General features: G+C 51.7%; 8 protein-coding genes across 8 annotated transcripts; 3 read left to right on the top strand and 5 right to left on the bottom strand.

Annotated features, from left to right (window-relative positions):
• Positions 1-430: 430 nt before the first annotated feature.
• Positions 431-2,750, top strand: COCCADRAFT_21624 (uncharacterized protein; the record flags this gene model as incomplete). Its single annotated transcript, XM_007708324.1, has 2 exons — positions 431-673; positions 726-2,750. The coding sequence occupies 2 exons, from the start codon at positions 431-433 to the stop codon at positions 2,748-2,750; spliced, it is 2,268 nt and encodes a 755-aa protein (XP_007706514.1).
• Positions 2,751-3,707: 957 nt separating this feature from the next.
• COCCADRAFT_21623 (multicopper oxidase) lies at positions 3,708-5,808 on the bottom strand (the record flags this gene model as incomplete). The annotated part of the gene is made up of 5 exons (XM_007708323.1): positions 3,708-4,130; positions 4,185-4,612; positions 4,751-5,150; positions 5,206-5,406; positions 5,455-5,808. The coding sequence occupies 5 exons, from the start codon at positions 5,806-5,808 to the stop codon at positions 3,708-3,710; spliced, it is 1,806 nt and encodes a 601-aa protein (XP_007706513.1).
• A 3,833-nt stretch (positions 5,809-9,641) lies between these two features.
• Positions 9,642-11,360, bottom strand: COCCADRAFT_21622 (uncharacterized protein; the record flags this gene model as incomplete). Its single annotated transcript, XM_007708322.1, has 5 exons — positions 9,642-9,759; positions 9,849-10,711; positions 10,762-10,936; positions 10,987-11,142; positions 11,242-11,360. The coding sequence occupies 5 exons, from the start codon at positions 11,358-11,360 to the stop codon at positions 9,642-9,644; spliced, it is 1,431 nt and encodes a 476-aa protein (XP_007706512.1).
• A 1,136-nt stretch (positions 11,361-12,496) lies between these two features.
• COCCADRAFT_81386 (uncharacterized protein) lies at positions 12,497-14,173 on the bottom strand (the record flags this gene model as incomplete). The annotated part of the gene is made up of 2 exons (XM_007708435.1): positions 12,497-13,385; positions 13,434-14,173. The coding sequence occupies 2 exons, from the start codon at positions 14,171-14,173 to the stop codon at positions 12,497-12,499; spliced, it is 1,629 nt and encodes a 542-aa protein (XP_007706625.1).
• Positions 14,174-14,577: 404 nt separating this feature from the next.
• COCCADRAFT_31925 (uncharacterized protein) lies at positions 14,578-16,911 on the bottom strand (the record flags this gene model as incomplete). The annotated part of the gene is made up of 4 exons (XM_007708357.1): positions 14,578-16,117; positions 16,164-16,646; positions 16,693-16,716; positions 16,781-16,911. The coding sequence occupies 4 exons, from the start codon at positions 16,909-16,911 to the stop codon at positions 14,578-14,580; spliced, it is 2,178 nt and encodes a 725-aa protein (XP_007706547.1).
• Positions 16,912-17,467: 556 nt separating this feature from the next.
• On the bottom strand, positions 17,468-18,623 carry COCCADRAFT_31937 (uncharacterized protein; the record flags this gene model as incomplete). Its single annotated transcript, XM_007708361.1, has 2 exons — positions 17,468-18,057; positions 18,107-18,623. 2 exons carry the CDS (start codon positions 18,621-18,623, stop codon positions 17,468-17,470), a joined length of 1,107 nt encoding a protein of 368 aa, XP_007706551.1.
• A 1,312-nt stretch (positions 18,624-19,935) lies between these two features.
• COCCADRAFT_81201 (uncharacterized protein) lies at positions 19,936-25,331 on the top strand (the record flags this gene model as incomplete). Its single annotated transcript, XM_007708434.1, has 4 exons — positions 19,936-22,004; positions 22,050-23,476; positions 23,528-24,131; positions 24,185-25,331. The coding sequence occupies 4 exons, from the start codon at positions 19,936-19,938 to the stop codon at positions 25,329-25,331; spliced, it is 5,247 nt and encodes a 1,748-aa protein (XP_007706624.1).
• Positions 25,332-27,186: 1,855 nt separating this feature from the next.
• COCCADRAFT_81426 (uncharacterized protein) lies at positions 27,187-27,453 on the top strand (the record flags this gene model as incomplete). The annotated part of the gene is made up of 1 exon (XM_007708433.1): positions 27,187-27,453. The coding sequence occupies one exon, from the start codon at positions 27,187-27,189 to the stop codon at positions 27,451-27,453; it is 267 nt and encodes an 88-aa protein (XP_007706623.1).
• Positions 27,454-27,500: the final 47 nt, after the last annotated feature.

Genomic DNA, 27,500 nt, shown 5'->3' with positions numbered 1-27,500 from the left:
GTTTTCTCGGCCACATCAAGATGAGGGGATTCGCAATGGCAAGGCGGGAAGATGACGGCGAAGGCGTCGCGTGGTGTGGGAAAATCCACTTGAGCGGCTAACCCATGACGTACCCACTGGGGAGGGCTTAGCGCCGTTGCGGCCGTGGGTTCGGAGGTGTTTCCACGAGCATCCAACACTTACTGTCGCATCACATGCGCATGTCGTGAGGACGTCTTGAACATACAAGGGTAGGCGGCGGAAAGTCGCATCTGTAATACCCAGGGCTTCGGCAGGACAGCCTGATAAACTCTTCCTCACTGCACATGGCAACCGACGTTGTAGTTGACGGCGAATCCGGAGCTTTACTCTAAAACGCAACGTATACAAACACGTCGCCCACTCCCAAACCGAGAACCTTCTATCGCTCTCAACATAGTCGCTGCTGCACATGGACGGCATGACGGACGCAGAACAGACAATCAACCTCAAGGTCCTTTCGCCTTCAGCCGAACTAGAGGGCGGCATCACCCTCGCGAGCCTCCCCGCTTCCATCACGGTCAAAGAGCTCCGCAGTCGCATACACGATGCTGTGCCCTCCAAGCCTGCTCCCGAGCGCATGCGCCTCATATACAGAGGCCGAGTGGTAGCCAATGATGCAGATACTCTGACTACCGTGTTTGGCGCCGACAATGTAGGTTGCTACTATGGCCAAGTAGGTGCTTGCTTGCTAATCAGAACCATAGATACGTGAGAACAAGGACCAAAGCCTTCACCTCGTCATACGAGAGCTGCCCCCAACTGCATCTTCTCCTGTTCCGCAATCGTCTTCTGTCCCACCTCACCTCTTCCGCTCTGCAGTTCCAGATGGCCCAGCCGCGAGCCCTCTGCAGACGAATCCATTCCGGGCTATACCACAGACACGACCGGCTTCACAACCTCAGATGCCCCAGCCCCACCTCCCCCCTCATCGCCTTCCGGGACAAGTGAACCCCATTCCCATACCGTTACCCGCACAGCTCCATCAAACATTTGCTCAAGCAATGGCACAGCCAGGACAGCAGGATGATGAACATCCTTCAGATCGAACTGGCGAGCAACCAGATCAAGGCACACAGGCAGCGGGAGACAGGGCGCATACACCAATTCCTCCAGGAACATCGAATTCTCCTGGGAACGGCGACCAAGGGATCAGACGAGATGGTATTGCGCCTAATGGAGCACGATGGACAGTTACGACCTTTAACCCACTCAACATAGCTGCGCGACTCCCGCCGCCTGTCGTTACTTTCCCTGTCCCGCATGCACTAGCCTTCGGTCGTCCACCACTCTCTAGCGAGAATCAGCGGTTATTGCCTCGTGTTCACAGGATCTTCTTGGAGACAAAACGAGAGATTGATAACATTCGAACATTGTTGCAACTGCCGGGGGCCTCTGATGCACAGAGTGGAGGGCTCCTCACCTCAGATCTACCTTCCTCGTTGAGTATTCCTGCATGGCGAATCGAACGACTTCGTCAGCACCTGAACACAGTCAACCAAAATCTGGATGTTGTTGACCGGGCTCTGACGTTGCTTCCTACGGAGCCTGAAGTGATGGTACTCAGGCGCTCAGCTACTGAGTTAAGGGTTGATGCTGCGGAATTGAGTATTGTGCTCGATCGTCAAGAGGGCGAAACGGCCAGGTCTACTTCAGATACAGCACCAGGGGAGCCCATGATAGCTGCGGCAGCGTCAATTACATCACAGGCCCGAGCAGGAGATGCGGCACACACTGTACCGACAGATGCGCCTGCAGAGCTGTTCCTTTTGTCAAGTCCCCAGGGTCCGGTCGGAGTTCTCTTCGATCAGCAGGGCACATACACCACAGCCCCAATGGTGCCCACTCTACCATTCCAGACTTTCTCGAGTCAATTTGCACAGAACAGACAGCTCATTGCTGGTCTTGGACAGCAAATGGCACATGGGACAAACCAGCTGCATAATCAGCTAGCTAACATGCAACCAACACCAACAGCTCAACCAATGGCTGTTGGACAGGCTCAAGGTCAAGACCAAGGTCAGAATCAAAATCAGAACCAGAATCAGAACCAAAATGATGATCAGAATGGACTGCAGCCAGAAGAAAACGATCGGATGGCTAACATCGCCGGACATTTGTGGCTGATCTTCAAGCTTGCTGTCTTCGTCTACGTCTTCGCCGGAGGCGGTGGTATTTACAGGCCTGTAATGCTAGGTGCTGTTGCTGGCATCGTCTATTTGGCACAGATTGGTATGTTTGAGGATCAGATCAACTACGTACGCCGTCATTTTGAAGCTCTTCTTCCTGTTGGCGCTATGGCCGAACGCGCTGCGCAGCCCGTCAACCAGCGCCCACGAGGCAACATATCGCCCGAGGAAGCAGCAAGGCGAATATTACAACAAAGACAAGAACAAAGGTTCGCCTGGTTACGTGAAAGCTTGCGTGGAGTCGAGCGCGCTTTCACTCTCTTCGTTGCCAGTCTATTCCCCGGTGTAGGCGAGAGAATGGTCCACGCACAGGAAGAAAGAGAGAGACTGGAGAGGGTGGCAGCACAGGAAGAGAGGCAGAGGCAGGAAGAGGAAGCTAGGAAGCGAGAAGAAGACGTCCGAGCACAGCAGCAACAGCAGACCGACGAGAAAGCTAGTGAAGTCAGGGTTGAGATGAACAGTGAGGCTACTCCAAGTAGCAGTTCAAAGGGCAAGGAGAGGGCTGAGGAGCGATACGCTGAAGGTTCAGCATCAGCTTCGTGAGGTAGCGAGAGGTATACTTTCTTTCGTATATGTTTATAGATTTTCGGGTTCCGCTCATCACATGGCACCTTTTTGTACACATTGCAAGACGAGCAGAGTCGATTAGTTATTAGCGGCATTCTATGACATGCTCTGCCAAGGAATTTCATCAAGTATCTATTAAGTACATACCGGAAGCTGAACATGACACGATGCACAAAATGAGCCTTTCTGAATCCCTGTTTCCCCTCCCATACACCCCCTCGTCCGTTCCATAAGTATTTAAGCAAAAAAAAGCAAAAACGCTATTGATAGATCCCTGAGGGACCAAGAGCCCATTCAACACCCTGTGAGTATCGTACCACCAACCTGCTCGTCTGACAAATGACGACATCAGCAGTAAAGAAAGGGGTTCGTTACTGCACAGTACATGTCTCCTTTTTGGTACCGAGCTGCAAAAAAGCAAAATAGACGCGTGTGGGCAGCGACAGGGGTGCGGGAACCTAAGGTAGCATGTGCGTACGTTGAACCCTGGTTTGTCCAGCTGCACGCTTGCATATGGTGTTGGTACCGAGCTGGACGGCGGGTGTATCTACCACACAAACGAAAAGAGGGTGACGACAACTGGCGTGATGCGGAACGGCACGGCATGGGGAAGCTAACTGGGGCGCAGTCGAGCGACGTGAGTGAGCAAGGTGGCACAGTGTTAGGATGAGATAGTGTTGGAGAGAAGAGTATCATCTATTCATTCAAAGCATTATCATTACTGGCCAAGCGTGGAGACGACCCTGCAAGAAATGATAGCGACGACACAAACGTCCCCCCAAATAAAAAACGACAAAGAACAAAGGGATATCGAATGCGACCCTCGGGAAACATCCCTCGGTACAGATTTGAGAAGTAAAGAACAACTAGCCACCCAGGCAAGTGAAAAAAAGTGGAAAAGAAGGTTGAACTGTTTTCTTTGCGTTTTTTTGTTCACCAGCGACGACGCAGACCAGAGTCACCAGGGAACAAGATGCCATTGGGATGGTACTTGTAGCGCCACGACCGCCAGTTAGCACATGTCCTGTGCATCTCTGCGTATCCATCTTGGGCCTTGATTTCCGATTCGCGCTCGAGGAACTGGACGCCGAGACCGGCGGCAACGTGGAAGGGGATGTGGCAGTGCATGAGCCATGCACCAGGGTTGTCGGACTCGAAAGCAAGGACCAGGTAGCCTCCAGCGGGAAGATCAGCCGTGTCCCGGCGGATGGGGTTGTCCGTCTTCAGGGTCGAAATATCTCCGTTCCAGACTGCGTTCTCGACCTGTGCGAGGACGTAGAAGTCGTGGCCGTGGAGGTGGATGGGGTGAGGAAGTGGTGGGTTGGAGCTGTTTTGTTGAATGACCCAGTATTGCCACTGGAGCTTTTATTAATACCCAGTAAACAGCATTAGGTAGAACAGACGACTTACTTGGTGTTTCTCGTCGACCGCAAACACGTGGCGGTTGTTTCCGTAGGTAACATTGCCATCCAACACCGACTGCAAGGTAGGGACTTCAAGATCAACTCCCATGGGATTACCGTTGACGAGCCACTGTACTAAACCCTGATTCTGCGTCACATCGCTAGTCCAGTTAGGGTTGAAGCCCACGCTCAGCTGTTCAGGCATCTCCTGAGGAACAGTCGTCTTGGCATAGGGTACAACATTCTCATCGTAGCAGCCCGATGGAAGTGAACCAGTCGTATCTGGGTCTTCATTTGGAGCACCGGCATATCGGAAGATACTCCTGATATTTGCCGCATTGGCATTGGGACCATCGCATCTACCGCCAGTACCAACACGCAGCCAGTAGTTGCCCACAGCTTCAGTTGCATTGATGATGACTTCATACCGTTGACCTAGCGACGCTGTTAGTGAAACATTCATCAACAATGGCTCTTCCGACCACATTCTCGTGGCCGGGGTGTTGTCACACAGCACGATGTTGTGCTAAATAAAAGGGGTTTGCATGTGGACACAACTTCGGTTCAACTTACCGACTGCAAGGACCAAGCTATCCGTGTAGAAGGGTTCGATGGGCGTGAAATCGGCCGAAATGACCTGGAACTGATGCCCATCGAGGCCGACATGAAGGTAGTTGTTGATACCAACGTTCATCAAACGCAGCAAGTGAGATTTTCCTGGAGTTAGGATTGTCTCGGCGTACTTGCCGCCAAAAGATGAGGTCATGGAGCCATTGACAAGGACATTGTCAGCAGTTGGTGGGCCATTTGCATGAACGGCTGCAGCGTTGACGGTGAAAGTGGTTGCGTGAAACCAGTCAGTCATTGGGAAAGCGCCAAGATCAATATCGTAGTTCGCCGTCGAGGGTCCTTTTATGATCAGAGGACCCACGATGCCGTCACCATACTGCACGGAGTAGTGCGAGTGATACCACTATGGCGGTTAGCCGTCTTCCGAAAACATGTCACACGCAGTATGTGATACTTACGGTAGTGCCGTATTGAGTTGCTTTGAATCTGTAGAGCTTGGAGTCACCGGGTGCGATTGGGCATTCAGTGATACCATTTACGCCATCTTGTTCATTTGTCCCGAGTTGCCTCAGACCGTGCCAGTGTATACCTGTGCCGTTGTTTTCAAGGCCATTGGTAACTGTGATCTCTAGAACATCTCCCCAGTTGGCGGTAATAGTCTATGATTCATTAGAAAGGAATTATTGGCATTTTAAAACAAGACTTACTGGTCCTGGGTATTGGCCATTGATCAAGAACATCGGCCTTTCAAAACCATCTGGAGCTCCAGTGGTATTGGTGATGGTTAGATGATACTTGACTGTCTTTCCAGTATCTGGCCATTCAACATCCATGTCAGTGTCGATGTTGAAGTCGTCAATCCAGCATCCTCTTGACTCTGGACCATGATTACAGGCAGTCTCATATCCTTGTCGTTTGGTGTGTCCACTGAAGAGACCAGTGTTCTTCCAAGGAACCTCTGGTGTTCTGGGGGCGAGGCTTTTATGAGGTACGGCAGATGAAGTGACAGTGGATAAAAGAAGCCCAAGGGCGGTAACCACCCTCGAAATTGAAGAGACCATGATGTAGTAATGAAAGCTCAAGAAGAAGACGTAATCGCAAAGGAAAGCCACCGGACCCTTCAAAAGTAGGGTCAACAAATGCAGCTCCGACCAAGATTCTGATGTACAAAGAAAAGTGAAGGCTGGCTGGCGTGCTAGAGAATGGGTGGTACAAGTAATATAAACTAAAGCATGGCAGACTGGCCCTGATTCATTAGTGGGTCGAGCAATAGCCCTAGACGGCACGGGTGACTAGTGTTGGAGTGTTCCCACCACTAGTAATTGACATGATACCTCCATATCAAAGTGTAGCCGCGGCTTGTGGCAGAATACCAAGATCGCCATCACGAAGGCGTGCGGCACATGAACGGTATGGATGCTGATTATGACCACTTGCCCGGAAAGGTGAGGATGAGAGACAGCTGCATATCAGCCCTAAGCAGAAGAACGGAGAATTTCAAGTGGTTGAGGAGGTGTTGAATGTCGGTATTGCTTGCGTTACACGACCGAATGCAGCCAGACATACCGATGCTGGCTCCAAACCTCGACCAGGGACGACAGACCAGACGGTCGGCGAAGCTGCAGGCATGGCTGAGCTGTGTACTTTGGGGAAGCCACTTCAGCAGGCTGTGGAGCGGCTGCAGGGAGTAGTGGTGCCCTGGCTATGCATGAAGCGGGGTCTCAGAGGACTAGTTTGACATGTCGATACAGGGCGTAGACGGTATACTATGGATAGCACGCGGACCAGGGCCCGGAACCGGACTCTCCATGAAGTTGAGCACCGTCTCCGAGGCTTGGAAAGCTTGATAGTCGAGCAAGCGAGTAGAAGGATCTCGAGAAGGACAAGCGAGTCGCGACGATCTGTACTAATGTGATAAGCGCTAGTCCGCATTAGGCGGGCGTCTCGGACTTCTGAGAGGGGTCCCGAACTTCTGCTCCGACGACAACATCACCATCTCATAACCCTGGCCTCTGAGAGTGCATAGCTGTCCGTCTTAGGCCCAATCTGGCATTTTCACTCGCATGCAATCGCCTGATTGGAATTATTTCCACTGTTTCCATGACGTTTCGTCCCAAACGAAGACTATTGATATGCATCAGAATGCGCCGGCTGCCTTAGCTAGGTACAAGTGTGCAGCTGAATCAAGGCCTCGATTTTTCGGTACAGCTTGCAATGCTTACATCTTGCCACTTTGGAGCGCCTGAGTTGAAAGGCTGTGTGCTTTCCAGCGTGGCTTGTAGAAGAGTGTTAGCATCCGACAGCCTGCAGGCGACCGGAAAGATTTTGCTAACACGGAGTGTGGCAATCATGGACTCCAGTAGGCCTTGCGATACATGCAAACTGGAGTAAAAGCGGAGAATCGCAAAGCTGTAAGACCCTTTGCGGCGCCACCTTACCGGTGAGGCTTCACGGGCGTTTGCTCACGGCATTACTCGCGCCATGCAGAACGACTTTGCAGAAAAGAAACGCTCAACAGCATTTCCTAAGATCTGATATTGCTGTACCGAAACGCCTTTGTGGGGATGGGCATGACAGCGAAGCGCGCCACAATATTGGAGAGACAATGTGTGTCTGCTTACTTGCAGCCTAGCAAAGCTCCATGCTCAGCTCGCCGTGGCTCTTATCACTCCACCAGATGCAAGACACCAACTTGCGTCATGCTCACCGTGTTGTTGTCGAAGGCGGAGTAGGATCCAGACACACGCCAGTTGACGTAATAGTTAGCTCTAAGGTGTCTATTTCCGTTACACAGTCAGCGCTACACATCCAAAGAAGAAACTGAGCATCAGTAAAACATCTTGTCAAGTTCTCGGCTCTGGTCAGACTAGAGAAAAGTAACTAAACATCGCCGACCAACTGACGCCAGAATCAGAAAGAAACACCATTGTACAGTTAAGGCCCAGGCCGCTGCGGTCTAATGTCGCTACTGCAAAGTACCTGATCCCAGTATCGTGCTTATCTGCACCAATGCTCGACCCTGGTCGCCGTTGATTCAGAAAAAAGCTCCGGGACTAAGATGTAGTCGCATGGCTGTGCATAATAGGTTGAGCCGATCAAGGGTCATCAACACGCTTGTTTGCTGATCAATTGCCGTTAGCCGTACAACCAAAGACACGGAAAAAGAGCCGCCCGAATGGACCGAGAAATTTCCTGATGGTTTCAACATTCTACCAGATCTACCAGGTGTAACGGATGAGCCAGAAGTATCATTGACGGCATTTGGTGATTGTCATGTTAGTAGTGGAAAAGAAGTTTACAATATCAGACCGGACTCACACGGTAGGAACACGGGTTTCTCATCATCCGTATACCTTGTTGTATCGTCATACATGGTGATCATATCCTCTGCAAGTAATTCGCCCCAAAATCCCCATAGTCAATGGTAAGCTATAGGTGAATAAACCCACATTGTTCCTGCATTGTGTACTACCTACGGGCTCTCCCGTACCGGCAATCACTCAACCAAGTAATCTTGCTTCCGAGATCTAAGGCAGGGTATCTCAACAAGCGAATATGTATGTATTGATGACGAAACCCCCATGTCTGGTCTCTGAGAGGGCCATGTCCATACAGCCTGAATGATCCTGCCCATGGTGGGGGATTAACGGCAAGGTATTACCTTAGACGAGTTGGAGAGAAGATATTAGTGGAGAGACGATCAAGATTGTTAGGTAGATCGAAGTACAAAGTCGTTTGGTGTTATGCTCATGTTGAGCAACAGCAGCTGTGTCACTATCCCCACTCATTGAAATCTCGTATATGCAACGGATGCGGATAACATGAATCGAGTGGCGGTACGCTGGCGACTCGAATGCATCGCAAGTAAGTGACCCCTTCTATCTTTGTAGTGGTCCCTTGCAGCCATCAAGACATGGTCTTCGCCACGTGCGCACACCCACCGTGCTTGACGCGCGGCTCGCATGGAAGCCCCATGGATTCTGTAGATAGTCTGTAGATGTGGCGTATGTATCAGCACGTTTCATACATTGAACACGCGCCCCGTATAGGGAGTAAAAATAGTAAAACTTAATTCTCAGCATAGGAGATCATGCTCCTAAGCCCTACGCTATGACAGATGGATGGCGTTGACTCGAGCACAGATGTATACTCGATTAGCCCCCACGCTACTGCTATGGCTAAATGTGAATGTCGCACGCATATATGCTATGGCCGCTTCAGTGCATGTGTTAACTTTAAGGGGTCAAACGACATCAGCCTGAATGTAGGCCAATCTATTTTCTGCTCCAGGGATGGAGTGACCAGACATAAGACGCACTGTAACTCAGCCTAGACATAACCAAGCTTTTCTCCACAAAAGGCCTGCCCGGATGTCTTGTCGATCGCTCAACAAACCCTCTCAGTACCAGAAGTAAAACCGAAGGAGGAGTCCACTTCCGCACTGTCCTTCAACCAAATATGCGCCATGACTGACAAAGCAACACCACAAACACATACTCGAGTGGTCTTGATACCCACAGTACCCCAATCTTCAGGTCAGATTACCAATTCTCAATGTATCACTTAAGATCCATCAGAATAAAACAAGGAGACCCAGCATAGTTTAGCGAGCGATAGTGAAAACATGGGGAAATATGTTGTATCCGGGACTACACAGGAGACCGTAACTTCGCTTAAAGAGTTATTGACGTAGTATTGATTAGATAATGGAAAGGATATAATGCTGATACATGTAAAGCAAGCACCGGCGTCGCATTTTTTACAATAACACCAACGAATATTCATATCATTTCTTGACAAGGCTGAAAAATACCAAGCCGTTGCGTAACACATTATACCCAAACTCCACATATATCAACATGCTAACAATAACCCAGACCAGATCCAAAATCCTCTACATCACCATCTTAAACGCCGGATCCCGATCATCTCCTCGTCCTTCAAACTCCGCATACTTCCCACTCGCCTTATCGCGGTTAATCTTCCACACCCACGCCACGTTCGCTGCGACCCTATTGTTCACGTTAGCCGCATATCCAGCAAGCAAACAATGTAGATCCACATGTACACACTAGAAAAGAAAATGAAGAAGAGAACTTACAAAACCCAAGCCGCGCATAGCAATCCCAGCATAATGCTATGACTCTTATGAAAATGCGGCTTCTCATTCTTCTGATACGTAAAGCTCGCGACGAAACCACCCGCATTCGCAATCGCAAGCTGCAGCGCCGACGTAGTCGCACGCTTGTAGTGGCCAGCAGAATTATTGCTGTTCCAAGAGAGGATACACGGGACGGATGAAAACATGCCTGTAGCCATGAGAAACGTCATTCCGTACTGCACTTTCGGGTTTGTCGATTGGCTGATGACGCCGTAGCCGATGATGGCAATGGGGAGGGTACACAGCATGACTGGGCCGCGGAGGGCGAGGCGGTCGGAGAGAATGGCGACGAGGACGGTGAAGACGGAAGCGACGGCGTAAGGAATGACGGTCCAGAGCTGGGCTTTATTGGGGTCCTTGGCGAAGCCGTTGTTGATGATTGTGGGGAGGAAGAGGCCGAAGGAGTAGAGGCCTGAGAGGATGGAGAAGTAGGCCGTGGCTGTGAGCCAGACTTGGAGGTTGAAGACGCCGCGTTTGATTTCGGCCCAGTCGAAGCGTTCGTGCGAGGCGGATGCTTCACCGAGTCGGAACCGGGCGTGGGCTTTTTCGGAGGGAGTAAGGAAACCGGCTGATTCGATTGAGTTGGGGAGGAAGATGGCGGAGCATGCGCCGACGAAAACGGTTATCAAGCCCTCAACTATCAGGATCCATCTCCAGCCTTCGAGTCCGCCTGCTGGACCGATAGCGTTGAGGCCTCGAGCGAGGAGTCCGCCAAAAGCACCGGAGAGGGAGGCTGCAGTGTAGAAGATGCCTATCCGTAGAGCGAGCTCCTGTCGGCGATAAAAGTGTGAGAGATATAGCACCTAGCAAGGCATTAGCGAAGAACGGATTATTGAATCGCCAAAAGTCTTACCATTCCAGGCAGTAGGCCTCCTTCTGCGATTCCAAGCAGCGCGCGAACAGTAGCAAAAGACGCGAAATTCGTTACAAATCCCAAACACATGGTCAAAATACCCCAGATGGCTGTGAGAAAGGGCAACCATATCTTTGGCGATACCTTTTTCAGCACCAAATTGGACGGGAGTTCACTGCCCAAAAGTCAGTCTTCCGGACTGTATCTGCCACACAGAAAGCTTACCTCGCAATGTATGTAGCGTAAAACACGCAAAGACCAATAGCATACTGGTGGTCCGTAAGGTGAAGATCCTTCTCCAATCCCAAAATCTTTGCATTGCCCACGTTTGTGCGATCAATAAACGAGCACAGGAAAAGCAGCGCAAGAACCGGGAGGATGCTAAGAAAACAACAAAAATTACGAGTCAGCCACGTAACCCTTCCAAACAAGGATTGAGATAAAGATATCGAGGGGGAAAAATGGGAGGAAAATACATACCGAGAATCCATCTTAAATAACAACCCACTCGTCGCCTTCGCATCCTCCATTAGCCCCTCTTCAAACCCCTCACTCCCACTCCGCTCAACCTTCTCATCCTGCATCTTATCCACGCTCATTGCACCAACGCAGTCAGCCACGGTCCAGTCCACACCGTCCTAATGCCCAACTCTTAAATAATCACGTCTATCCCGAGGCCCCCAAAGAAAGAAAAAACGGGGGGGGGCGGGGGATGAGTGTGAGAAATAAACAAGCCGTCACACTGAAAGCAAAAAAGCCTACAGCGTTATCAAGCAAGCAGCGTAAACATCCAAACCAGCCACCAGAGCAGCAGCCTCCCCCATCCTTTTATAACCCTCTCCAACCCCAGCTAACCCTCCCTTGCCAGCGCCTCCTCCCCAACCCCACGGGGCATTTCTCCACCGCAAGTCAGCACTGCACACCGTTGCACGGCTACACGGCGGCTCCACCACACACACCCCCTCCCCGCCTAGGCTTTCATTGGCCGCGTCACGACATCCACACCCCGACCTTGTGCGTTAGCGGGTAAAAAGAAGCAAGTCCGGTTGCCCGCCAACTGACGGTCCTTTTTTTGCGACCGAGAGTACATACACACGCAAAGAGCTTTGACGGGGTACCTTTTTATCAATAGTAACTCTTGACGTGTGTATGTCGTAAGCGGTAAATACGGGGGTTTGAGCGTGTTTTTTTTGAGTTACTACTGCTACAAAAAGGGTGTGGAGTTTTGAAGGGGGGAGGGCGGGGATGTGCCGGTGTACTACTACCAAGCTTTTCTAGTTACAGGAGCTGGGCGAAACCAAGAGGGCGAAGCATTTTCGCTTGCGTGGTGCTTGTGTGTGCTTGGCTACCATTTCTGTTTGGTTGCGCCGCCGCCCCGCGTCAAAACTTTGGGGAACTTTGGGGTTTTTTTGGGGGGGCTACGTGTGTTGAACCGGAATTTAAGAGGCTGGTTAGCTTTATCAAAGCTGAGCAGGTAGATACGGTGACGCGCATACAATAGTGCAGAGTGTCTTTTTTTTGGGGGGGGGGCGATAGTTTCATTTTTGGGGGAAGGGGCTTGATAAGTGACATACGCGCTGAATATGCATGCGTTGCGCGCTTCTAGACCCGTCCTGTCAAGCACCTGCACCTGCTAGATAAAGAAAAAAGGTGGAGACGGAGATATACCCGCTACACCGCACTATGTACAAAGAGCTACTACTGCAACATAAAGCAACAGAAACTGACACTAATACTACTCCATTGTCTTGAGATCACTTGCGACTTCAAACTTCGCATCCGTCTTCGCCTTGATATCCTCAACACTAACTCCCGGCGCCGTCTCCGTCAGCGTCAAGGTCCCCCTCTTCCTATTTACTTCAAAGACACACAGATCGGTAATGATAGTGCTCACGCACTTTGCTCCTGTAAGCGGCAATTTGCACTCCTGGACAATCTTGCTGGAGCCGTCCTTGGCAACGTGTTCAGTCGCGACGACGACTTTTGTAGCGTCGGGATTGCTGACGAGATCCATGGCACCGCCCATGCCCTTGAAGACTCTACCCGGCACCATGTAGTTGGCCAGGTCGCCAGAGGCACTGACTTGTAGAGCTCCAAGGATAGACACGTCGACGTGGCCGCCGCGGATCATACCAAAGGATTCGGCGCTGTCAAAGGTTGAGGCGCCGGGGAGGAGAGTGACGGTTTCTTTGCCGGCGTTGACGATGTCTGCATCTACCTCTTCTTCTGTAGGATAGGGGCCCATACCTAAAATTCCATTTTCGGACTGCAGCCACACCTTGACGCCATCGGGTACGAATGATGCTGCGGCTGTGGGAATGCCGACGCCTAGGTTGACGTAGTATCCCTGCTTGAGCTCCTTTGCTGCGCGACGAGCGATACGATCGCGTCGTTCGGTGGCTTCGTTCTTTGATGAGGCGTCTTTTGAGGCAGCAGGTTTTCGGAGCTTCTTGATCTCAATGTTCTTGGGCGCGGTGGCTGGGACGATACGGTCGACGAAGATGCCAGGGAGATCGACGTCGTTGGCGTCAAAGGTGCCTATAGGGACAATCTCCTCGGCTTCGACGATTGTAAGGCGTGCGGCTTTGGCCATGATGGGTCCAAAAGCTTTGGTGGTGTATCTGCTCATGTGGTCAGTCAGGTTCAAGGCATTGGGATCCCTCAACTCCTACCTGAAAACACAGTTACCAGCTTCATCGGCCTTGTGCGCGCGGATAATGGCGACATCGCCTGTCAATGCAGTCTCCATGAGGAACTTCTTGCCATTGAATTCTCTAACCTCGCGCTTCTGTCCGTAGCCTACAGCTTTACCCTCCTTGTCAAACTTGGCTGGAATCTGGCCATCTTGCAGCAATGTATTTACCGCCGTAGGTGTGTAAAAGGCTGGGATGCCTGCACCGCCAGCTCGTATCCTCTCTGCAAGCGTACCTTGCGGACAGAGCTCAATCTCAATGCCGCCGCTCAGATACTGCTTCTCAAGCGCCTTGTTGTTACCGAGGAAACTTATAATGAGCTTCTTGACTTGTCCGTTCTTTGTAAGGTGTGCCAATCCTCCTACGTCTTCAATGCCAGCATTGTTTGAGACGGCTGTCAACGAATGTAATGACTCGGGCCCACGTTTTTTCATCGCTGCGATCAGAGTCTCTGCGACACCACACAACCCGAATCCTGCGCTCAGAACGGTGGACCCAGGCTGTACATCGGCAACTGCTTCGTCTGCATCTTTGAAGAGCTTCGATTTCGAGCGGTCAATTGTCGGTGCGCGCTCACTGATGCAGCGCAATTGACCTGTAAGCCGCCATCGTGGTGGCAGAGTTCGCGCAGCTCGCAATTGTGGAGGAACAGATCGCCGGGCGCATAGCCGTGAGGGAAGAGCTGTGAGCAGCCGGCAGGAAGCAGGCAGGGTATCCATTGTGAAGTAAATTACAGACGTATTAACAGCGTGAACAGCCTAGTTAAATCATTTGGGAAGGAGTTTCAACAAATGCCGACTCATCCAAGCGGGCGACGATTTCGCAGTCGAGCTCCGAACATGGGTCCTGGAGCGCGTGCGACAATGGCATTGCAACTCTAACGTCATGCATCTCTGGATCCGTCGGTGCCAGTTCAAGTGCCGAACGGCGAGCGACCTTGGAGCTTGGAGCGGGGCTTTGTCTGCCGCCTCGGTCGGATGAGGTTTAGGCGCGCTGCCGTCCTCCTGGCGAAGCCCGAGGTTCATCCACTCTCTGCGTCCACACACTAGGTCGCTCGCTAGTCACACGAGCAAGACCAGCCGTCCCGTAATGCGGAGAGTCGATACACATCTCTGCCGTGCCATCAGGGAAAGTTGAAGTCCGGAAGATTCATCCAGTCTGTCCATAGCGGGTTGGAGTCGTTCCACGGCAGATCGAGCAATGCTGTAGAGAATAGATCCGAGTTCGTAACAGTCTCATTGACCTCATTATAGGACATTGCAGAGAAATCTAACCTGTCCGGCCAGTAGCCGCCTACTGGATCGTGCTCCAAGGGCTGGTTGTTAGGGTTCGACATCTCATTGTGCATCATGTTCGAGGGCGAAAGGAGATCCGGTATAGCCATTGAGGTTGGTGCAGGCTCCTGAGGAGGTACGGGCGGTGGCATCTCAATGTCAGGCGCCTGCTTAACCAAAACGCGCAAAAATCTACCATACACGACTGATGCGCCGTTCCGGTGGATAGGTGTACTGCCAATGCGCTCCAGGACAGTTGCCGTATCCTCTATCAGGTGCCGCACGCTCGGAGCAAGGCTCTTTTTGTTGCCACTCCCCTCAGGCACCGGCGCGCTTAGAGCGAGCGCTATGCTGGCTGCAAAGCAAATCATCGTAACGGTGTTGTTGGGCATGGACTTGAGACGCGCCTCGCCTTGGATTGCTGCGCGCATGACATTGAGCGCCGAGGATAACGCAGACTTGCGAAACGAGCGCTTGACTTCTGGCGGCGCGCTCGGATGGTTCAGAAGCATTGAGTAGGTCGAGAGTCGTGTGTGCATGACGAGTATCTCAACATAAGGGGGTAGGCTCTTGCTCTCTGGGTCACTTATAACTGAAGGCCATGCCTGAGACCAGTTGTCGAAGAAGCCCTCAATGGACTTGTCGATTTCCTGCGCAACCTGGGAACCTACTTCGGCCGAGCCATAGTTGTCGCATCGCGTGCGGACTTCGGCAAAAAGGTTGTCCAGATCGCGACGCAATACTGCCATGGATACCAGTGGACCGTCTTGGGCATCTGAGTGCTGGTGGTTATGCCATTTATCGCTGTATTGAATCAAGCAGGTCTTTGGTACACAATAGCTGCGGCCACGAGCGAGGCACACACCGCGCTCTAGCACAAACAGCGCAATCCATACCCTTTCTCTCCGACGAAGCAGTCGCTGACCCCATTCGGAAGTCGGGTCAACGTCCTCGAAACCATCCATGGCTAGTGCTTTTCTTGCGTCAAGACACTCTGCTTTGGGCATTTGCCTCGTGAGCTCCGGACCAAAGGATGTAGACGGAGTGATGACTTTGTCTAGCATGAGATCCAAAGAAATGGACAATGCCGTAGCTAGATAGAGACTTGTGTCGTCGTCACTTGCATGCGACCCTGGGGGCATCCACGGTATGCTTACCATGAATGCCAAGACGATTTCAACAGATCTGTACTTTCGAACAATGACCTGTTCAGCTAGGAACCTGCGGTGAAGAAGTAGTCTTTTGGCCAAAGCAGACGTTTCTGGTAAGAAGACAGCGGTCACAGCCAGCAATGTCGTAAATAGAAAGGCTGAGCGGTTTCGGACAAAAGGTAGAGTATGCACCACTGGGTCTAGACCCCAGCGCGTGTGGGCTAGTCTTTTGTGGAAACTGCGTCTTGTCAGCTACTGAATGGAATTTTTCTGGCAGTACGTACTATTGGAGGAGCATCTCTGCTTCATCTTTGGTAACCAATCCTACGTCAATTGGATCCAACCCTGATCCTTGGTCCAAATGCGCCTTCATTGGTAAGAAGAAGTGATGAACATCGAGGAATGCACTTTGCTCGCTACCAGTAAACCTGCCTTCTGGGCTGGCGACACTTGTATTGTACGACTGTGGCGTGGTGGCAATTCTCAAGTCTGACGCGCGGGCTAGGAGCTGAAGCGGATTCTCTACATCTTCAACGGCAAGCTGATCATCGCTTGAAGTACAAGCAACTTCTTTTGCTGGCACGTAGGAGGATTCCGTTAGTACTGGTGGTGATTTTGCATCTTGACTAGGGCCATCGTCTCCCTGTGCTTCGTTCAAAAGCTGTTGCAAGTGCTGTAGCGTGCTTTGATTGGCAACTACGTCTGATTTTCTCTTCTTGATTGCTTCTTCTACTTGGTAGATTGCCTTCTCCAACCCGGATCGTTTGCTGGAACCTGTAAGCTTAGCTAGTCACACCAGAAAACAAAACTCACTTTTTCACACCCTTTTGCCTACCACTAATTACCGGTATATCAAGTCAGCGCATGTTTCGCAATGGATTTGTATGGAGACGTGACGTACATGTGGAACTCGGGTATAATGCACTCGACGCCTACGCTCGAGCATCTTTCACATACAGAAGCGCCTTCTTCGCGCCTGCATTTGATCTTGCTTTTGCGGCAGTTCAGACATGCCGCTTGCTTGACGTTCATGTCTTGTGTGGTCTCTTGGCGGGCTAAGTGTTAGGAGTTTTGGTTGAGGTGCGGCGCAGATGACAGCAACATGGTAGACGGCCAGCAATGTTGGTCAAGTTAGATGTCTGCAAAGGAACTAGCAGCGACTTGGATGTTGGAGGTACACTGCCGACGGTAGCTTCGGATAATCCGAGTGTGAGGGACATGCTAGCCCGAGACTGGCATTGCGCTAGCTGGACCCTGGCCTGTAACGTGGGAGGGACGAACGGCACAGGTGCAGGCTTCTAGGGCTGCATGTAGCGTGCATCATCTGCATGCACTTGCTCTGCCAAGTCGTCTACTATACAAGTGCAAGTTGCTATTTGTAATGAGAAACTTTGCATTTAAAAATGTATACCTGAGGTATCGGCGTTCCAGACCTCCAAATCTATAGCTACTAAAACAATACAAACGGCGGAGTCGGCTCCGACGAGGTCAAGTGAAAGGCGGCGGCATGAAAGTCAATCGAATCAAAGTACACGGACATACGAGCAATCTACACACGGTCACAGCTATAGCTTACTTTCGTTCTGCTTCAATCGTATAACGCCCTGTTCATGTCAGCACAGTCCACCATGACAGACGGGAGTAAGCCACTTACCTCTTGGACGCAGCTGGCGATGAGCGTGCCATCCTTGGTATACATTCTCTGGGAAACGAGACCACGGCCATCACCAGCCCAAGGGGTCTCCATCTCGGTGAAGATCCATTCGTCTGCGCGGAAGCTGCGAGGGTTGTGGAAGTAGATGGTATGGTCTAGACTAACCATCATGCCAATCTCGGGCTTTGCGTCTTTGCTCTTTGCCAGGTCCTCTGCTTTCCTCAGTTCACGTATGCGCTGCTTATCTGATTCATTGAGAGAGCTTTCGCGCTGGAGCTCGGCGTCATCCATCTCGAGCAGCTTCTTGAGCACGTCCTCGTCGATGCTCGACCTGGCCCTGCTCTTGCGCTGGTTTGAGTAGCGCAGGAGCTTGTGTGCACGTGCGACGGTGCCAATGAAGTAGCTATCGGACATGTATGCGATAGCGGAGAGATGGGCTTCATGACCGCCAGCGGGAGAGATTTTACCGCGAGCCTTGATCCATTGTCGGCATCTTTTGGTATGGGGCTTATCGGAGTCGTCTGCTAGATATGAGCCAGGGCAGGCTAGAGGATGGTATGCGAAATCACTTACCGTTTTCAATGGGCAACAGTTGCGTCTGAAAAGGACTTTGGCCATCGTTGGGCGTCCTTAAGTCGTCACTACCTTCCTTGGGCGCCGGGACGTCTGGCATGGGGTAGATGTGCTCGACCTTTTGGGCGCCTCCACTGTTCTGGCGAACAAAACTCATGGTCGTGGTGAAGATGACGTTGCCCCTTTGCCGGGCCTGCACTGTCCTGGTTGCGAACGACTTTCCCGAGCGCACCCTTTCTACATGGTATATGACGGGTATCTCTGAGTTACCGGCAAGGATGAAGTAGCAGTGCATCGAGTGCACAGTGAAGTCGGGGTCAACCGTCTTCTGGGCGGCGCTGAGTGTCTGGGCAATGGCAGCACCGCCAAAGATACCGCGCGCACCGGGGGGATGCCATAGAGGACGAGTGTTTGTGAAGATGTTGGGATCAATGTCGGCCAGCTGCGTCAGTTCGAGGACGTTCTCAATGGCCGACTGCGAATGGTCGGCGGGCGGGGGGCGGATGAGGGTGGCCATGGTGGTGGCTGGTAGTTTTTTCTGTTTGGGAATTATGTTGTGTTCTGTGAAAAGGAGGTCAGTGTAGCAGGATCAGATGTAAAGCAGCAGCAGCCAGCGGCTGTTTGAGACTTTGGGCGTCGTCATTTCCGGCGCACGTCAAAGCAGCGCAGACGCGCATGAGCCGAGGCACAAGGACCGTCGGCCATGTGGGCACTTGTCGCGCCGACCACGTGACTGGCCGCTGACTGATGGCCGCTGACTAACCCAGATGGCGCCAAGGCGAGGAGCAGGCCGGCTCTGGGGTAGAAACGTCATACTGGGCTTGCCGGGCCCTGCGCAGATGCGTACCTGACTTGGTGTCAGAAGACTACCCACTCTTACATACCTACATGGTCAATGTTTCATCTGTCACCTGCTGTCCGTCCTCGACGCGCGCCCGCCTCTGCATGCCTGGTGCATTGTTCGTACTCGTTCCTCTAGGCGCCTTGTATCTGCATCTTCCCTGCGCCTGCGCCTGTGCTTGTGCCTGTGGAATGTTGCGGCCCGCCGCTGCATAGCCTATCTGTACATACACCACCATCCCATCCCGCTTCACCTGCCTTGCCTCCACCCTCGTGCCACACCTCCGCCGCCCACAACACCATGGCCGCAACCAACCCCGAGCTGCAGGCCAAGCTGCAGGAGCTGGACCACGAGCTTGAGGAGGGCGACATTACACAAAAAGGGTCCGTACCGCTGCACAATCACCGCCGTCCGCCTCATTGCGTGCGCTAATCAATCGCATAGCTATGAAAAACGCCGCACCGTGCTGCTGTCGCAGTACCTAGGACCCGACTTCGCTGCCCAGTTGCAGGCCGACCTGAACCAGCAAACCCCATCACAGCCAGCCAGCGAGGGCTCTCGCTCCCGCACCGCATCCTTTGCTACTCCGTCCGGTCCGAGCCCATCACAGCGACCACAACCCCCGCATATCCAGCTCCCCCGCCCAGACTCATACCATGACGCTTCCGCGCAGGGCCAATTGGGCGCACCTATGCCATATGCGAACGCCTCAACCGCCGCCTCCGGGGGCTCGCAGTACATGGCCTACCCACCCAGCCAGGTCGGCCGTTTTCAAGAGAAGCAGCTGGGCCTGCGCACAAATTCGCTCCAGCGCAATTCCTCACAGCTATCGCAAGGGAGCGAGACGTTCATTCCACGGCCTCAAACGCCTGAATACAACCACTCGCGTGAGCCCACCATGATGGGCAACTACGCCTTCAATCCAGACAACCAGCAAAGCTTTGATGGCCAATTTGGTTCTCCGGGAGAGGCCAGTCGAAGAAGCACTATGCTCGAGGTGAACCAGGGCTATTTTTCTGATTTTACAGGCCAGCAGATGCAAGACCATCGCGACTCGTATGGGGGACCCAACCGCTACTCATCGGGAGATGCCTTTTCTCCTACCGCCGCGATCCCACCCCCCATGATGAACCCCAACGATCTCCCCTTGGGCGCTGCCGAAACCATGATGCCGCTAGAGCCACGCGATCTGCCCTTTGACGTCTACGATCCTCACAACCCCAATATCAAAATGTCAAAGTTTGACAACATTGGCGCTGTCCTGCGCCACCGCAGTCGCACACAGCCAAGGACAACTGCCTTCTGGGTCCTTGACGCAAAAGGCAAAGAGACGGCGTCCATCACCTGGGAAAAGGTGGCTAGTCGCGCGGAAAAGGTGGCCAAAGTGATTCGGGACAAGAGCAATCTTTATCGAGGCGACCGTGTGGCATTAGTGTACAGGGATACAGAAATCATTGATTTTGTTGTGGCGTTGATGGGCTGCTTCATTGCGGGCGTTGTAGCGGTACCCATCAATAGCGTCGACGACTACCAGAAACTCATTCTTCTCCTAACGACAACTCAAGCTCATCTCGCACTGACCACAGACAACAATCTCAAGGCCTTTCATCGTGACATTAGTCAGAACCGTTTGAAATGGCCGAGTGGGGTAGAGTGGTGGAAGACGAACGAGTTTGGCAGTTACCACCCTAAGAAACATGACGATACTCCAGCTTTGCAAGTACCAGAGGTTGCCTACATTGAGTTCTCGCGCGCACCTACTGGTGACCTTCGCGGTGTGGTGCTTAGTCACCGGACTATTATGCATCAAATGGCTTGCATCAGTGCCATGATTAGCACGATACCTACCGACACCCAAAGCCAAGATACATTCAGCACTAGCCTACGGGATGCAGACGGAAAGTTCGTTGCTCCAGCACCGTCCAGAAACCCCACGGAAGTGATCCTTACATACCTTGACCCGCGCGAGAGCGCTGGTCTCATTCTTAGTGTCTTGTTTGCAGTCTATGGCGGCCACACTACCGTATGGCTCGAGACCGCGACCATGGAAACCCCAGGTCTATATGCATATCTCATCACCAAATACAAGGCCAACATACTGCTAGCGGATTACCCGGGACTCAAGCGCGCCGCATACAACTACCAACAAGACCCAATGGCTACAAGAAACTTTAAGAAAAACACAGAACCCCGCTTTGCCCCCGTGAAGATCTGTCTGATTGACACGCTTACTGTGGACTGTGAATTTCATGAGATTCTCGGAGACCGTTATTTCAAGCCTCTGCGAAACACCAGAGGGCGAGAGCTGATTGCGCCAATGCTCTGTTTGCCAGAACATGGTGGAATGATAATATCTGTACGCGACTGGCTGGGAGGAGAGGAGCGCATGGGATGCCCATTAAGCATAGCAGTAGAAGAGTCAGATGATGACGAAGATGACGCAGAGGATAAGTATGCAGCGGCCAATGGCTACTCCAGTCTTATTGGTGGTGGCACCAAAAAGAACAAAAAGGAGAAGGAGAAGAAAGGCCCGACAGAGCTTACAGAAATCTTGCTGGACAAGGAAGCTCTAAAAATGAATGAAGTCATTGTTCTGGCTATTGGAGAAGAGGCAAGCAAGCGTGCAAACGAGGCTGGTACCATGCGAGTCGGTGCCTTTGGATACCCTATACCGGATGCGACACTAGCCATTGTAGACCCCGAGACAAGTCTTCTATGTTCACCATACTCAATAGGCGAGATTTGGGTAGATTCACCTTCGCTATCTGGTGGCTTCTGGCAATTGCAGAAGCATACAGAGACCATTTTCCATGCCAGGCCATACCGTTTCGTTGAGGGTAGCCCCACGCCACAGTTACTTGAACTCGAATTTCTGCGTACTGGACTCCTCGGCTTTGTTGTGGAGGGGAAAATATTCGTCCTCGGACTGTACGAAGATCGCATAAGACAGCGTGTTGAATGGGTAGAAAATGGTCAACTTGAAGCCGAGCATCGATACTTTTTCGTGCAGCACCTGGTCACAAGCATCATGAAAGCCGTGCCAAAGATCTACGACTGGTAAGTGAGCTTCCAGTAACGCAATAACTGTCTAACGTATCATAGCTCATCGTTTGATTCTTACGTAAATGGTGAATACCTGCCAATCATTCTCATTGAGACGCAGGCTGCATCTACTGCGCCCACGAATCCAGGCGGACCACCACAACAATTGGATATACCCTTTTTGGATTCACTATCTGAGAGGTGTATGGAGGTTCTTTACCAGGAACATCATTTACGAGTATACTGTGTGATGATTACAGCACCCAACACACTTCCACGAGTCATCAAGAACGGACGGCGAGAGATTGGCAATATGCTTTGTAGACGAGAGTTTGACAATGGCTCTCTGCCCTGTGTGCACGTAAAGTTTGGCGTTGAGCGATCAGTGCAGAATATTGCGCTCGGTGACGACCCCGCTGGCGGTATGTGGTCATTCGAGGCATCGATGGCACGTCAGCAATTCTTGATGCTCCAAGACAAGCAATACTCGGGTGTCGATCATCGCGAAGTCGTCATCGACGATAGAACATCAACTCCACTCAATCAATTCTCGAATATTCACGACCTGATGCAATGGCGTGTATCTCGGCAGGCCGAGGAACTTGCCTACTGCACAGTCGACGGTCGAGGAAAAGAGGGCAAAGGCGTCAACTGGAAGAAGTTTGATCAAAAGGTTGCGGGCGTAGCAATGTACCTGAAGAACAAGGTCAAGGTCCAGGCCGGTGATCATCTCCTTCTGATGTACACGCATTCAGAAGAATTCGTTTATGCCGTTCATGCATGTTTTGTGCTTGGAGCTGTTTGCATACCAATGGCGCCAATTGATCAGAACCGGTTGAATGAGGATGCGCCGGCTTTGCTGCATATCCTTGCAGACTTCAAGGTCAAAGCCATTCTTGTCAACGCTGACGTTGACCATCTGATGAAGATCAAGCAAGTATCGCAGCACATCAAACAATCGGCCGCTATCCTCAAGATCAGTGTGCCAAACACATACAGCACAACAAAACCGCCAAAGCAATCTAGTGGCTGCCGCGACCTCAAGCTCACAATTCGACCGGCATGGGTTCAGGCAGGCTTCCCAGTGTTGGTCTGGACGTACTGGACGCCCGACCAACGTCGTATCGCAGTCCAGCTGGGCCACAGCCAAATCATGGCACTGTGCAAGGTCCAAAAGGAGACATGCCAAATGACAAGTACACGGCCGGTCCTTGGTTGTGTCCGAAGCACGATAGGACTTGGTTTTCTTCACACCTGTCTCATGGGAATATTCCTTGCCGCACCCACATACCTAGTCTCACCTGTAGACTTTGCACAAAACCCGAATATTCTGTTCCAAACACTTTCGCGGTACAAGATCAAGGATGCATATGCAACGAGTCAAATGTTGGACCACGCCATTGCACGCGGGGCTGGCAAGAGCATGGCTCTACACGAGCTGAAGAATCTCATGATTGCGACTGACGGAAGACCACGCGTTGACGTTTGTAAGTGAACGTTTGTATGAGAGGACTTTCATGATTGCTAACTAGATGCAGATGAAAGAGTGCGTGTGCACTTTGCGCCAGCCAACTTAGACCGAACCGCAATCAACACTGTCTATTCGCATGTGTTGAATCCAATGGTTGCATCACGATCATACATGTGCATTGAGCCAGTCGAGCTCCATCTCGATGTTCATGCTCTGCGACGTGGCCTTGTCATGCCCGTTGACCCCGACACAGAGCCCAACTCTTTGCTCGTCCAAGACTCGGGCATGGTGCCAGTGAGTACACAAATATCCATTGTCAACCCAGAGACAAACCAGCTGTGCTTGAACGGCGAGTACGGCGAGATCTGGGTGCAGTCCGAGGCGAACGCTTATAGCTTCTACATGTCGAAAGAGCGCTTGGATGCAGAGCGCTTCAACGGTAGAACGATTGACGGAGATCCAAATGTGCGATATGTTCGTACAGGCGATTTGGGATTTTTGCACAGCGTGACACGGCCCATTGGGCCTAACGGTGCGCCTGTTGATATGCAGGTGCTTTTCGTTCTTGGAAGCATAGGCGACACGTTTGAAGTCAACGGATTGAATCATTTCTCTATGGACATTGAGCAGTCTGTCGAACGTTGTCACCGGAACATTGTCCCTGGAGGCTGGTACGTTTCTTTAGTTCGTTATTACCTGGTAAATATTCACTAACACTTCATAGTGCTGTTTTCCAAGCAGGTGGGCTTGTTGTTGTCGTTGTGGAAATCTTCCGACGCAACTTTCTCGCCAGCATGGTGCCGGTGATTGTCAATGCAATTTTGAACGAGCATCAGCTGGTTATTGACATTGTCTCGTTCGTGCAAAAGGGCGACTTCCACCGGTCTCGTCTGGGCGAGAAGCAACGCGGAAAGATTCTCGCAGGATGGGTCACGCGGAAGATGCGCACAATAGCCCAGTACAGCATACGGGATCCTAATGGACAGGATTCTCAGATGATGATCACGGAAGAGCCTGGTCCACGGGCTAGCATGAGTGGAAGTATGCTTGGGCGAATGGGCGGCCCAGCAAGTATCAAGGCCGGGTCGACAAGAGCCCCGAGTCTCATGGGCATGACGGCGAGTATGAACAATCTATCTCTTGCACATCAGCAGCAACAATACCAACAGCCCGGTATGTACGCCCAACAGCAAGGCATGCACCCCCAGCAACAACACCAATTTAGCATGTCCAACACGCCACCACAAGGTCCACCACAAGGCGTAGAACTGCATGATCCCAGTGACCGTACGCCAACAGACAACCGGCACTCTTTCCTTGCCGACCCGCGCATGCAAAACCAAGGCCAAATGAACGAGATGGGCGCCTACGAACCCATGAACTATCAAAACGCATATCATCCGCATCAACAACAATACGAATCTGAAGACGGGGGCAGCGGACTCAGCGGCCCCGTGCCAAATGTGCTGCGGCCGGGTCCTTCATCCGGGTCCGTAGACGACCACGACCAAGCTAACAACAACAACAACAACAATATGTGGAACAACCGCGAGTACTATGGCGACACCCCGTCATATGCAGGAGGATATCATGAAGACGGCAATATTCATGAGCAACTACAACATAACGAGTACGCGAGTAATGCGTCATATGGCGGAAATCAAGGCCAAGCCCCAGGTGCAGGCGGAGGGGGCGGCGGTGGTGGTCTCCGAGTAGCAAATCGTGATAGCACCGACAGCGAGGGCGCAGATGACGACGCTTGGAGACGCGATGCCCTTGCTCAGATCAATTTTGAGGGCGGCGCTGCTGCTGCTTCCGCTGGAACACCAGCTGGTGGAGCTTCTTCTTCACAGCCGGGCCATGCGCAGTAGACGACACTTGTTGTTTTAATTTCGTATATAGAAACCGTTGTATAACGCAGTTTTCAAATTAGAAGAACATACCCATATCAGCTGTTGTTTAAAAAAATGTTTTATTTTGGGTTTCTTCTTGTGGGTGATTGGATCGGGAGATTTCAAATGTACATCTCGCTATTCATAGGTGATGTTTCATAATGTAGGGGGGAAGGAAAGGCTTGGAGGGCATTTTTGTGATATTGGACTAGGAGTGTGCCATGAATCAAGGTCTTGAGCAACGAGAGAAAGCGGTGAAGGGCGGGGGGGAAATAGGTGGTGTGCACGTAGCTGGGCGTATAGCCAAAAAAAAAGAGCCAAGGAATGATGACACGGGACGGCACACAAACACCTTGGTGGATACGAAACATGACAACGCCCCTCAGTCAGCAGAGTGTGGTTCGAAAGCGTACATACATACGGACGTATGTAGTCATGTTATCCCATTGCCACTGCATCCTTCTCTCATGACACTAACGTGACCGGACGAGATAGGTTGTCTCTGCCGCAACCAATATCTACGCATCTCATAATAGTTTAAGCGCCAAGTCAATTGTGCAGTTCCTACGTTTCAGCCGCGAACCAGGCGAACGGGATAAGGGAGGGAGAACCCGTCTTGAATTAATATTTCTTCCTAGGCAATAAGATCTAGAATCTTCGGAAGAAGGTCGCCCAACGGTCGGCGGCAAGGATCTAGTAGTATGAGGCGAACGAGGGATTTGCAAACAAGATTGAAGAAAGAGGCGGAGAAGGAGAAAAAAAATATTGAAAGCACATATGGGGTTTACCAAGACGGGATGTATATTAGTATCAATCTTGTTTTGTTGGTTAGTTGCTTGTGATTTTGACAATTGGCTTGGCAATCTACACACGACAGCATAACAAGCTGAAGGGCAAAAAAGCTTGATGGGTGTCTGTATACGGTGTAGAGATTGCAAACGTGTTTCATGTAGGGAAGGTTCCTCCAGGCGGTTGGATGCCAAGAACGGAGATTGGTGGAGCTGAAGTTAGTGGTTTCATGTGGAAAACAGGCCCGGGGAGAGTCGGTGGGCTTTTTTAGGTTCTTTCCTTGCAGAAATCAGTTAGCGAAGGGCGAGAGCGGGCCAGATTTTTGGGTCGGTCGGTTCAGCGACTGACTGGGACTCCAACGGGTGTCACTGCGGATACGTATCATTTGATCGTGGGGACCTGAGAGGGCTGTGCGGCTTGGAGTTTTCTCGGCAAGCTCATACGCTCGGTCCCAGACCGAGTGATTGTCCAGATCGTGGTCTCGCATCGGGGGATCAATGCTGGCACAGGTGTATGTACAGTGAATTGGAGCTTCGTTTTGTGCGCTATGGAGTGGGGTGGAGGGAGATGGCGGTGACAATGACGATGGTGGTGATGTCGCAGCTGACAAGGATTCTGCTGTAATTGTAAGATATTAAAGCCGGCATGTGGACAATGCTTACGTCGTGTACACAAGAGCATACGCTACAATAAGCGTTGTTTTAGATTCGGAGTGAGGATGCCCTTGGGCGTGGAAGCGTGTCGCTGTCAATGTGTTACACCAAACGATAGCGCATGGCGGAGGAAGCGCCACACTCTAAAACCATGCATTGAAGAGCCCAGAAGTGAGCGGGTCCCGAGGTTTGGCGGAAATGACATGGGTGGAACCGCAATGTGAAGGATTCGACGACTATACCGATTTTTCCAGTCACTGCGTCGAATTTTGGCCAACGTCGACGAGCTGAAGCGTGGCTTGTGAAGGATTACCAGAAGCGTTATGCCGCCTGGCAGGGTACACGCTATTGTTTGACAGCGGGTGGGGTCCAAGCAGGCGGCGCATGAACAAATGTTTCAACGTTATCGTGAAGTGAGCCGAGTCACGGCAGAAGGAGAGCGACGCTCCGGCGCTGGTGTTTTGAAACTGGCTCACGCCGAAGCAGCACCACGGTCAAGCGATGCAGTTGAGGCAAGCGTCGCAGGCGGGATGCAATGGCAGCATGGATGCAGCCAGACAGGCAGAGGAGCGGACAGTCAGCAATACAGGACTTGTGTTTGCTTTGTTTTGTTTGGGGTATGGGTGTGGGTGTGCGAGGATGAGCTAGATTGTAGCTAGGATGGAGGTAATCTTGTAGGTTTATTGCCTAGAAGACTTGGTATTCC

The sequence above is a fragment of the Bipolaris zeicola genome (genome assembly GCF_000523435.1).
Source record: "Bipolaris zeicola 26-R-13 unplaced genomic scaffold scaffold_1, whole genome shotgun sequence".
NCBI lineage: Eukaryota > Fungi > Ascomycota > Dothideomycetes > Pleosporales > Pleosporaceae > Bipolaris > Bipolaris zeicola.
Note: the sequence above shows the minus strand (reverse complement) of the source record. Positions and strands in the feature narration are given on the sequence as shown.